The sequence below is a fragment of the Ciona robusta genome, chromosome 1 (assembly GCF_009617815.1).
Source record: "Ciona robusta chromosome 1, ASM961781v2".
Classification (NCBI taxonomy): domain Eukaryota; kingdom Metazoa; phylum Chordata; class Ascidiacea; order Phlebobranchia; family Cionidae; genus Ciona; species Ciona robusta.
The window spans coordinates 2,142,138-2,155,415 of NC_143235.1; the positions used below are offsets into that span (position 1 = coordinate 2,142,138).

General features: G+C 34.4%; 2 protein-coding genes across 6 annotated transcripts in view; one reads left to right on the plus strand and one right to left on the minus strand.

The window, feature by feature from the left end:
- Positions 1–82: 82 nt before the first annotated feature.
- On the plus strand, positions 83–2,079 carry LOC149741278 (metallo-beta-lactamase domain-containing protein 1-like). Its single transcript, XM_089893931.1, has one exon. It carries the CDS (start codon positions 984–986, stop codon positions 1,719–1,721), a length of 738 nt encoding a protein of 245 aa, XP_089750057.1. The 5' UTR covers positions 83–983; the 3' UTR covers positions 1,722–2,079.
- Positions 2,080–2,213: 134 nt separating this feature from the next.
- Positions 2,214–13,278, minus strand: part of LOC149741279 (disks large homolog 2-like) — a 28,220-nt gene continuing 17,155 nt past the window's right edge. For 3 of the 5 annotated variants that reach the window (XM_089893910.1, XM_089893914.1, XM_089893913.1), the window contains 12 exons: positions 9,828–9,989; positions 8,653–8,729; positions 8,059–8,184; positions 6,866–6,968; positions 6,595–6,636; positions 5,680–5,721; positions 5,112–5,213; positions 4,550–4,722; positions 4,058–4,167; positions 3,685–3,776; positions 3,185–3,303; positions 2,214–2,844 (listed from right to left, as the gene is read on the minus strand). In XM_089893910.1, the coding sequence (XP_089750036.1) occupies positions 3,197–3,303; positions 3,685–3,776; positions 4,058–4,167; positions 4,550–4,722; positions 5,112–5,213; positions 5,680–5,721; positions 6,595–6,636; positions 6,866–6,968; positions 8,059–8,184; positions 8,653–8,729; positions 9,828–9,989 (1,136 nt within the window). In that variant the 3' untranslated portion in view covers positions 2,214–2,844; positions 3,185–3,196. Of the gene's footprint in view, positions 2,845–3,184; positions 3,304–3,684; positions 3,777–4,053; positions 4,168–4,549; positions 4,723–5,111; positions 5,214–5,679; positions 5,722–6,594; positions 6,637–6,865; positions 6,969–8,058; positions 8,185–8,652; positions 8,730–9,827; positions 9,990–13,278 lie in introns of those variants that run through there. The other 2 variants (XM_089893911.1, XM_089893912.1) reach the window with 2 other exon arrangements.

Here is a 13,278-nt window from a genome sequence, read left to right on the forward strand (position 1 = left end):
AATAGTATGATCACTCGTCCACTAAATAGCGTTTTAGCGTTTTGGTCGACCTAACGTCCCCGTTTTAAAATAAGAAAAAGATTTGTAGCATTTTTTTGTCAGAATGTCGTTACATTTTCAGCGGGAAACTGCTAAAAGTAAACAACAAGATAACGTTCAGTTTGCATCCAGATTAAACGGTAAATTAAGTACATCAAAGATCCATTATAACGTGAATTGTGTACCTTACGGAGTAGCGATAGTAAATACACGTTACATTTACTCTGTTTTGTAAAAAATGACTTCAAATAAAGAAGGTTTTAGCTCAGAATTTGCCGTAAAACTGCTTGAAAAACATTTCACCGACCAGAATTCTACAAAAATCTCTACTAAAGACGGCACTGGGCGAATATGTGCCGAACTTTTATCTGTTTTTGTTGCTGAAGCCGCTTCGCGAGCTGCTAAACAAGCAGAAAATGAAGACGCTGCAATTTGCGAAATTGAACATGTGGAAAAAATTCTGCCGCAATTATTACTTGACTTTTAACTTTTCTATTATTTGTCTGAGCACGAAGCAGTACGCTACAGAACGGCTTTATTAATACGATTTAGTGTAAAACTTTCTTTTTAAAACTTTTTATTTCTTTATACTTCCATGGCTTTAATTATGCCTCGGTGCATCTTCCATCAAGGGTAACTGGCTTTTTCTTTCAATCTTCATTTGTGTAGCATTTGGTAAACCCATGTTTGCCAAGACAACATCAGACCATAATATATTTGACTAGTGTATCTAACAAAATATTATTGTAACAGAAAACTGAGTTCTTAACTACATGCAAGATGCACCTTTTATTCAATTTAACAAGTAGCAAAAATCTCATTCGGTTTCAATGTCTGCTGCAGCTTTTCTTTGAACTGTTTTGCCCATAGACTCCTTAAAAAAAGGGAGTCTATGGTCTTGGAGTTAGAAATGGAAAAAGTTCCTAAATAGGTTATTTCTCTCTATGTTCACAGCCACAGGTATTGTAGTATCTTCTCATTTTACAAGGTCTAATTACTGTTCTCTTTTTAAAGGACAATCTTTTACACACAGTATTCAAACTAAAATGAGTAAATCGAAAATTAACATTCTGCAAACTGGATACTGTTTAGACTGCCCAACAGACAAGTCAAAATTCACAGCAGATTGTACAGTTACTCTCATAGAGAATGAAAATAGTTCTCCTATATTGGTAGACACAAGTGGGCCATGGGCTTCTGAAAAGCTTAAAAGTGACATACATGGAGCTGGGTATACCCTTGATGATATTAAAACTGTGGTATGCACACATGGGCACTCTGACCATATTGGAAACTTAAATTTATTTCCAAAAGCAAAGTTTTTCGTAGGGTTTGATATATTTTGCGGGAATGTTTACGAAACTTTTGATTTTAAATCCTCATCTGTGAAGTATGTAGTTAGAGATGACATTGAAATTATAGCAACTCCTGGACACACTAACGCAGATATTTCAGTAATTGTAAAAAATACTGAACTTGGTACAGTTGTTATTGCTGGCGATACTTTTGAAAATGATAAAGATTATTTGGATGCTGGCTCAGTTTGGAAATCCCTGAGTGAAAATATTGAACAACAAGAAATTAGCAGAGACAAAATACTCTCTATAGCTGACTATATAGTACCTGGACATGGTAAAATGTTTAGTGTATCAGTGTATAAAAATGAAGCATGTAATCACTAACAGTTTTTTATCAATTCAAATCTCATTGTGTTCCATCAGTAATTTTGTCAGCTTTAAACTGTTTAAGTGCAATACATATTACTTACTTTCTGTGTTTATACAACATAGTATTTTCCAGTGGTACAACCAGAAAAGCTGGAGTTTCAGCTGAAAATAAAAAAAATGTAAGCACACCAAATCCTAACCGTTGCACTGCTAATGTTCATTTGCATGTGTAGGATCTTTACAAGATACAGATTCCTAACACTGTTTTACTGCTGGTAATAAATGACAATTATATAATAGGGTGGGGGAAGATCGAAGATGGGACATCTTTTCATTCCATTTCTTGTCCGCTTTGGTAGTAAACAAAGAATATTCAAAAAATTATAAAACCGTATCTTCATGACTATATATTTAAGAACTAAGAACACATACACCAGTTTCTAACCCATACCTTTCGGTTTAGAAGTGATGCAATGGCTTCAACATCTAACATATATACACAGTGAACAAAGCTTGTAAATATACTTTTATATCAATACAAATACAATGGAAGTGTAACCCATGATACACTTCTTAAAAACAGCAGAAAATTATTAATTAAAAATACAGACTCTCGTAGCATCCTTTTAAATAAAAAATAGATATTTCACAAATATATAACCCATACTTTATGTTGGAAACACAAATATGAAGAACGTAATAACAGTTGTAGTTTACTATTCAGCTCTTTAATATAAACCAATTTATTTGAACAGAATAAACTCTGTTCTGATTTTATTTGGAAATTTTTAACCAAATTTTTCAACAACAAGCATTTTTTTTCGAATTTGAATTTAAACTAGAAATGTAATATTAACATACTCTAGTTTCTCTTAAGTAATATGTTAAAACGTACTATATAGATCAAAAGTTTGTTATAACATGAAATAAAACGCAGCGAAACCAATAAAGATAAGAAGTGTTTTGCATTCATGATAGAATTGCGATACCAGCACCATATTCAATATAGAGCAGCACATAACAAGCGTCTTGCTGCCAATGATTGATATTCATTGTTTTTACTTGAAGCTAAGTCTCTGTCAGCATCTACTCTTGGTGCTTATTGTTGGCATGCGGCCCAGAACATTTTAGAGATATTCTGAAACAAAAAACAAGGTGCTGTTAAGAGGAATGCATGAACGAATGATTGGTTTACATTTTAATAAGCAGAATGCTTAAACAGAATGAATAAACTTAATTTTTATTGTCGTGTGGCTGGGCAACTGCAGTCATTATCACACAGGTGTTATTTTTTATATACCTGCTTACAAGTCACCACGTATGTAACCTTGTTGTGGTTAACTGTTTTAATGTATGGCTTACAATTTGGACCATTAGTGACTGGGTGTGAGCAATTATAGCGTATCTTATCTTCAACATCAAACCTGATACCTCCTGGTCTATGGTTGGAAAAATGCAACACTATATCTCCAGCTTACCTGTTTGTAGTTTCATAAGTCATCAGATGCAGGCACCCATACTACTGGACCCGATTGTTCCTTTATCACTCCTTTAACATTTTCATACAAATCATCTATGGTGTCACCTTGCACAACCGCTGGAATAATAGTTGTATATTTAAAAAACACTTAGCAACTAACGATAAAAAGCCAGTAAATATTACAGATAGCGAGTAATACTTCATATAGTTGCTAATGAGAATTTATAACTCTATTTTCAATATATAGAAATTTTAAAAAGAATGAAACAGAAATCAAATTAATTGAAACAACCAACAGGCAGATCGGCAAAACTAGTAACTAAACTGTACTAGTTAAAAAAAAAATAAAGCAGGGCATTGACAACTAAAATCATTGTATTTACTTTTCAATTATTATAAACCAAGAACAGAAGCTTACAAGTTGCAAGGTTTGTATTATATAAAATACATCCACAGATTTTTAAGCAAATATTTAACAACATACACCCAAGATCCAACCTGTAAAATATTCCCCAAATTCTTGCTCTTGTTTCGTCGCTCGTTCAAATATTTTACGAGCTTGTTCTTCAACTAAACGCTTGTTTAATTCCCTGTTGATGTTCAATTACATAGTAATTAAATACTACATCACTATATATCAAGAATGCATGCATAAACATTAAACAGTCAATTGATTCTATTTAAAATGCAGGGGATGCAGGGTTAGTTAGAGGTGCATACCTGAAACAAGAATTTAACCATTGGTTTTCAACAGCAAAACAACAGTCGTTTACTAATTAATTTACTGTAGAAAATTCCAGGGTAGGCCATGTATGTATCAACTACAATACTTTTAAATTACTTTTTTCTTATGCATAAAAACTATACTTACATGAGCCACTCTACAGACTTAGGACGAATAAAGATGGCAATCGGCCACAACCCAGCCACTTGTAACCTCTTTATAGCATTGCCTGACACATCAAGGATACAATGTTTGTTCTGTAAACAGAAGTTGTGTATTAGAGACATATGTGGGGCTATGTAAAGGAACTATAATGTGTTGTTAAAGTTTGAAAGAGTAGTTCGACATTGTAACAGACCACATATAGCTAACTTTCTCATTGCCTGAAACCAGAAGTCTTACAGCATAAATCCTTTGTGACCAGAGATTTATGCCAGAGGTGGGCCATTACTCCGAGGTAAAAACAATCACCCACAAAGTAACGTACATGGTTACTCGAAAGTTGGCATGAGGTGTATAAAACAGAACGGTTGTCATTTTCTGGCCACGCAAGGATAAAGCAAGATTCATACATTCATAAATAACAAAACGAACTATCCAGTTATAATATAGCAGCCCATATAAAGTAAACCAGCCCACCTTTTCAGCAACATCTTTAACCGACTGAACACTCGTTCCATACAAGTTCTCGTTATACTGGCCAGCCTCGATGAAGAAATGGTTCTGTATATCAAGTTCCATCTTTTCACGGGATTCCACGAAATGATAATCACGTCCGTCTTCCTCATTGTCCCTTCTCTCTCGAGTTGTGTCTGGAAAATCGAAGATATTTAGTTGAAAGATCAGTTTGCTCTATAAGGCGAGGTATCAGGCGTATTTGTAAGGTAGTTTATAATACATGGGTAGACAAGTCGGTATAGACAAGGTTTTTATTAAGACAGACCTTAAATGAAATGTAATGAGGTATATTTTCCCCAACACCCAGGGTGCCACCAGCTATATCCCACTGAGGCAGTTTAAAAACACTAAATAATAGAGATTCTATTATATAAGGGTGAGGTCTTTAGTCAGACAAGTTTTAAATGAAATGAAGACACGAAAAATATTGGTAATTAATAAATATATTAATTAATCCAATTATGTTTAGTTAATAAGTGTACATGGGGAGATAATAAAGAGTTACATAACTTAAATAACTTACGTGGAACACAGGACCCAAACTTATCCACATACTCAGCGATCAAGTCATCATTAATACGATCTTTAAATGGTCCCAAGATGACAACTGGGCGAGTGTACTTCACTGTGCAACAAAAATACCTTGTAAAATGTATACTATTCAAAATATGAAAAAACTACAAATTTAAAAGGTAATATATAAGAATTTAACAATTGTTTTTACTTATTCACAACTTTTTATAAAAGGTTATATATATATAACGTCATTGCTTCTCAACCTCTTAGTGGTCGTTTAGTTTGTTTTTATGGCCTACTACACTGGTTCACAAAGACTATAATTGTGAAAAAGCAATTACAATTAGGCAACCTAACATTAACTTTTGCTTAAATACTGTTTAGTACAGTGGGTACAAAGGTTAAGAAACACTGTACTAACACAGCCAAACCTTGAATTTTTCTCTATATATGTAATATACAAACAGTAATATGAGTAAATGAAGTTTATAGTGCTTGCTTTATAAAGGGGAGTTGTATGTCAGTTTTCTTTTATAAATGTTTATTATTACAGCACAATAACTTATTCAACTTACATTCTTTCTGAACAACAGTCTCATACGACAAAATAACATCATCTGTAAAAGAATAATATTATTTTATATTGTATGGATGCTATATAGCGTCTTTGGTGAGGCGCACATGAGGCCTGGGATAAAGGTCCATTACCGCATTACCCCAACATCTAGGGTGCTACCAACTAGACCCGATTGAGGCAGTTTATAGACACTCATTAAAGAGATTTTATACAAAAGAAAGGCCTTCAGCTTGGCACGCCTGAGACCTGGAATGTAGGCCCATTACCCCAACACCCAGGATGCTACCATCTAGACCACATACTTCACAAAATATAAACCTAAACCACATTCCAACTTATAATTCCCATAAAGAATTTAATATCATTGCACAATATTTGTCCTTGACAAACATTACAGTTGGTCTTAAACAAATACGACAGGTATCCAGCTATCCACATACAGTATATAAGTATAAGCAAGCCTGGACTGCCCAACTCTCAATACAATTACCCAAATAACAAATGATTGACAATTAAAACAGTATCCTAAACTGGAATATATACACGACTAGATTTGTAATACCAGAGCTTCCGCAATTATTAGTTAATTTAAATAACAAAGCGATTAAAATTATTGGTTTAAAGTGTCTCGCAACTACAGAAATACTAGTCCATATATATACTTATATGTATATTATATATATATATTATATGTATCAGTATACATAACAATTAACAACACAAAATCTAAGTCTACATAATTAGACTGGGTGTTGGTGTAACAAGCCCAAATGCCAAGTCCTTTGAAACAAGGACCTCATCCATATAGATTAGGAAGCGCATGTGCAAATAAATAACATACATATTTGGTTTTAAATAATAAATTCACACAACCACTAAATACATTAGGTAAGCAATAGTTTATCACACTTACTTATGCTGGTTTCGCTATCACTTTGGTTTGAAGCCACGTGGTCTGTAATAATAGGGTTCAGTTTGAATCTAATACACCTCATGCTCACTGTCCAGTTATAACACGAGTGTCTTTTTATATACATCAGACACACATGGTGTATTCATACACATCATGCTCACTGTTAAGTTATAACATGGGTGCCTATACACTAAACCCAATGGCATACCTCCTCATGCTCGCTGTCAAGGTACAGTAGAAATACACCCCACCAACAAAACCATCAACTTACTTTCTTGGTCGCTCAAATCATCCAAGTTTTCTTTACTTTTATAAAATGGAAACCTTCTACTAAACATCATACTCTTTTTCCTTTTCGCTTGATTTAAGGATTCCTGTTGAAATATTTGTCATGAAATTATATACCTTATAGTTATTACTAATAGACTATAAGTAATATACGTAGCAAACACTGTACTATTGGCATTTGGGGTTGCAGGAGAGTAATACAAAAGTCATGTCATTTGATTATATGCTGTCAAACCGTTGTTGTTTTAGAAATTGGGTCACCAAACCTCCACTACTAAGTTGGAAATTACCTCACCAAAGCTTTGAGCCACAGCACAAACTCATAAACCAGGATAGTCTCATCTGGACCAAGGTATATTTACCAATACATAAATAGCAGGCATAATCATTCACCACACAGTTGCTAAAAGCAAACTCATAAATTGAAAACGCATAGTATTAGTGGCTGTAACTGTAATAGATGACATTATACTCCTTAAGCAAATAATAATCACAAGTAGTCTTGTATACGCACTGGTAAGTGTGTTTTAAAGGCTGTATAATTCAAGCTAAATTCAGGCTTTTAGTTTTATTTTAATACAGTGAAAAACATACATGCAGTACATCTGTGTTTTGATATAAGTTATATATGTTGTTTTTAAGCATATTAATATACAGGAATTGGATGTTATGTGTCATATGTATGTTAACACAGGTACTGTATTACACATGAAAAACAAGTCTAAACACGTAAGTGTAACAGTGTAGTATAGGTACAAAACATATGCTTTTAAGAATATAATATAGGTCTTACAAATTATAAATATCAAGTAGGTCTTACGTGTGTGTTAATACATGTATATATATGACAGTGCTGTAGGGTACTGTATTGTATGCAATTCTGTATTACACCCAGCACCCACAACTAACACATAGATTCTTTACACATGTATCACATAAACAATGTAAACCAGTCCTCATACTTCACAGCCAACATATGTAGTACTGTGGGGTAAGATGGATACTGTTAGCACCTAAATCCCATATTTCCTAACTGTGTTTTGATTAATTAACAGCAGTTATATAACTCTGTAAATATTCTTTGTTTACTAATTACTACCAAATAGGACAAAAAAAAGAACCATCTTACCCCACCTAATATTTCCAAACATATTAATATTATTTATAACCTCTCACCTTATTATCAATAAGTGAAGGTTTAAACTGCGAGAATTTGACTTGTTTAAGTCGAGCGCGTTCCTTTCTTTCGACTCGTTGCTTGGCGGGGATTACCCCAAACTCCTCACTGTCTCTACCTCCCTCCTGTGACGGGAAGGTAAAGTTAGATACCATTATACGCATGCATTCCATATTATTTAACGAGGTTTACCCCAACACCTTAGCATATAGTGGCATAGACTTAATGGTGGGGCCTAAGGTGACACTCCAGAAATTGGTCACAAACATGATGGTAAACAAACAAGGCTTGAACCAATTAGTCCAGTGGCAGGTGCTAAATGTATGCTCAATTTTTTTTTACAAACTTTTGGTTATGTACGTCAGAATTTGTAAAACGAATCAGGGGTGACATTGGAAGTTTCAGCGACCCAGTTTTAAATGCCTATTTGAAATCTAATGTGTATTACCCAAGAACACACATGCCCACAATAATGGTGACTGCGACTGTTAAGAATTTCTATATCCTCTGGGCTCTAGACAAGAGTGTATGAGCCAAAAGTCATCAAATTATATTCTAATGCACATAGATACATAGTATATATTGCCACTTACCACCCTTCTAGCTTGCCACCATTCATCATCACTTGCATTTACAACATGAAGTATGTCACCATATCGGAACGATAAACCTGTTTGTGGGATATTGGTTATATTGGTGATGGTACATACGTTGTCATGTTTAGAACTGGAAATTGTATGCGGTTATAAGTCTGACATGGGTTTGACAATGAGCATGAAGTGTTCAGTGGTTAGGAGCTTGTAGAGTTCAATGCTTTATACTGACAGGTGTATTTGTCCTTGGGCAAGACACTTGGCAGACTCTGCTCTAGCCCATTGGTTATTAATATGTTGTAGCACCTTGGTTGTTGGGTAATGGCCTAATGGGCTAACTAAATTTCAGATCCCATGGTATGGCACTTAGTAGTACCACTACAACTAGTGCAATGCTTGTAAACACAGTCTTTTAACTTGGACACAAAAGGATTCCAAAAATATCTTACATAATCCGATTAAGAATCGTTAACATTTTGATATCCATAGGCGTGGTTGTATTGACACAGCTATTATTGATTCCCATTTAATCTATATATTAATACATTGTAGCAAGGGTGGTAGTTAGTCTTATATCATCATGCTGTAATCTTATATGTTGGTAAGGTGTTATAATGAGGTGTTGGGTGTAATGCATATAATCTAATGTGGTTATCTTAAGGTTAATTATGATAATTATTGTTTCAGCAATAAAAATGGTAGGATGGGACGTGCTTTCATTCTCTTTTATCATCCTATTTGGAAGTAAACAAAGAATATTTACAGAATTAAACAACCATATCCTAGAAAGACTTTAAAAACAGGTTGTTAATTGTTCAAAAAGCGATCAGTAAATATGGAATTTTGGTGCTAATGGTATCCCATCTTACCTCAGAGTATTGCACATCAACAATAAGTAAAAAAGTATTTATCTATGTCCCATATTACCCACGTAGGAATTAGGTTTGATATTTTTGGATTACCAGTACATGGAACTAAAGTTAGAGGAGAGCTACTTGGGTATTGATTATCTATTTAATGCCATAATCTATTGATTGCCTTTGAATATTATTTAGTGACTTATATTAAGGATAAAAAACTAAAGCAGAAAACAAAAATGAATGTCTTATCGACTCCTATATAATGTTTGAGGTGGCACTCCAGTTTTATAGGAACACAGCCCCTATGCTCCTTACCTTTGCTTGGCAGCCCAGAGTCCCGATACGAGTCATATTCGAACAGTGATCTCACATATAACATTCGCTTCTGGGATGTGAGCAAACTACCCCCGCTGCTCACCGATAAATTCATCATTTGTTCTCGGAGCTCCTGAATCTTCTCTTCAAATCTGTTGTAATCTGAGGATAGAAATATTATACGTTAACAGAGATAAAAATATGGAAGTATTGTATATGGACATGGAAATATTATACGCTAACCAAGATGAAAACAAACATGGAAACATTATGTTTAAAAAAACGTTAAAGATTAAATTGATTAGAGTAAACTATGATCTGAATATGACTTATGTAAATTGCAATTTTATCATAGAAATGCTAACATAATAAAACAATAAAAACAATCAGCAACAAAGTTGCATAGCATGTGTAAGCCATCTTTATTACACAAGCATTTTTTTAAATAGTTTAACTTTTTAACCCATACAACCAAACAGACACTGAGACACATATGGATTGAGAAATATATATAATTAGGAAAATGGTGTAGCCCCAAAGATACCCAGAGGCTTCAAGTGTGTTGTGGGTCTGAACGTTTATAGTACTTATATTGTATAGAGATAATACACTCAATACATTAACCTATAAATAACAAAATATTTAAAACAATTTTCCCCAATATACGAACACAATACATACTAACCTAATGTACCTGTCTACCAGAACAAGTCAGCTCTTGCCTTATCTAATACTCAATAATATACAATGACTATTATGGCTACATTCTATAACCAGAAATAACACATATAGCTTGTATATTCTCATCTTTATGCAATAATTTGTAAACAGGAAAACTCAATTTTCTAAGTTGAAATGCTACTATATGTAAGCAACAACAAGTATGCTAAAAAGCTAAACTATCTTTTTGAAAAAATGCCCTAATGTATAATATATAGGCTCGTATCAAATTTACCACAATAGCTCAAAGCAAAGTATCAGATACAGAGTATAGCAACATATTCTACCCGCTTCCCACGATATAGTGGTCGATAAATAGGGCAAGATTCACCTCGCACAGTGAACGACGACTGGCGAAGTACCGCTATCTGTATGTGTGTGTTCGTGCGCAATGATAAACCAACAGTGTTACGTGTATGTATGAACGGCGGTGCACGCGCACGGCCACGAACAAGCGACGAACATTCCGATCTATGACGTATTACGATTTCTGAACCGACACGCTTGGGCGACGGCAGCCAATAAAAACGCAAAGCTGTCGTAAGTTGGCGGATTTTTTCGGTATCTCCATAAGTTGTAAACAAACTTGGTTTACGTCGGTAATGTTAAACATTCTGCAGCTAAATAGGATAATCCAGCATACATGTTGTTGCTGGCAACCATATTATTAGGCCTAATAAGTCTGATACGGGAATTTAATATTTTACCAACTTAATACAAGTAACTTGTAAAGACGTCGAATAAATGGTTCGCAAAATAATAAGTTGCCAGAAGAACTCTTTCGGCTTTAAGGTTAATCTACGCTTATCTCTAAAGCGGCAAAACAACACACCCGAAGCGCTATTTTTTATAATATAGAATTGTGCAGTAAGGTGGATACCGTTTGCAGTGTTAGTACATATAGTAGGGCGGGGGAAGATGAGACACCTGTTTATTCCATTTTCTCGTCCAACTTAATAGTAAACATTTAGAGAATTATAAAACCGTATCGCCACGACTCCCATAGACCGTTGTTTTGTTTAAAACACGATCACGATATTCGGATATCATGTGCTAAAGCTGTCCAATCTTTCCCCACAGTACTATAACACCCCAAATATACTTATTATTTGATATCGCGTTTTAAAAAAATAACAACGTTATTTAAGAGTTATGAGGATACGACTAAATAATTCTGTAAATGTTTTTTGTTTACTACTAAATCAGACGATTAAAGAGAAACGACAACGTGTCCCATCTTACCCCCTACTCTAACAAGCTAATTAAACAAACAGAACAGTTAATATTAAACTTTCTAACAACGTGTAACGGCTACAAATTACCGCTTTCGTACACAAGAAAAGTATTAAACTATACCGTTATCACAAGATCAGTGATTACTCAATAGAATTTAAATTCTGCTGTATCATGGGTTTGGCGGCCCACGCTTTCATCTGAAACTATTTTTATAAGCGGCGTGTTTCAACTGTTATATTGTTGCAAAATCCTATTTCTTCGTCGTTTTACTTACCCGTTCCTCGTTATATAACGACCTAAATTAAAGCGTTATATAGTACGTTTTTGCCAAGTTGCACTGACTAAACTATACACAGTTTTAACTGAACAGCGTCCTTTATACAACCTACTAACTGAACAACGAGTAACGAAGCCCAAGACAGCTGGGACTTAAAATTATTGATTTAAATAATTACACTGTACGACATGAGTGACAAGAGCACACTAGGGATGCAGCCTTTGTTAAGAAAATGAGGATAAGCCTTTGGGATTGGAAGCTCTGTAATAATCCATGCAAGCATCATAGAAACCCATCGAAGTAGTAGTGACGTTTTTAATTACGTAATATATTGACTAAGGAGCGTGTAAGAGTGGAAACATAGATTACATTATGACAACATACGCTTAACAAATCTTTTGCTCAGCTATATACCCAAGCAATTAAATATCTATATTAAAAAAAACATAAATTACATTAAGAGTTCACGGCGCATACAAATCAGTTGCTTGCTTGTTTCTATATATATTTTCATATAATCAAATTAACTATATATATATATATATAAACGTCATGTGCTGTTTAGCGTTATTGAACGCAACGTAACCTAACTTAGGCAAATTACGCAAGTATAGTACCAGCTAACTTTTAAAATGAATAATACACGTGATACAATACAGTGGGGTAAGATGGAAACCGTTAGCATATAATATTTTCTAACCGGACACATTTTCATTCTATTTTCTCGTCCCGTTTGGTAGTAAACAAAGAACATTCAAAGGTCCTCAAGACTCACATAGACCGTTGTCAAATGTTCAAAACAAGATCAAGATGTTTGGATATAATGGGGTAAAGGTGTCCCATCTTACGCCACAGTATTCTATACACAGTTTTACAAACCTTCAGTGCCCGCAACTTTAACAGGCTCAGTTTCAGTATCAGCGACTCGCTTCTTACGCTTTGATCGCTTGGACAACCGGGTTGATATTTTGCGAATAAACATGCTGGCCCCCGTGTGAACCTCGAGGGTGGCATTGGGAGATACATCAGTATTATTGTGTGGGATATCCATTTATACACACAGTGGGTGTATTTTATGAATGCAACAGCAGTGGTATGGTCTAACCGGTTAAATACAGTCTAAAGCTATGTTAAAACAGCGGTTACTTTAACTCAGTTGTTACTAATTGGTTGTACTATAAACCTGCGGGATAATGGGCTAATTCCCAGGTCCCACAC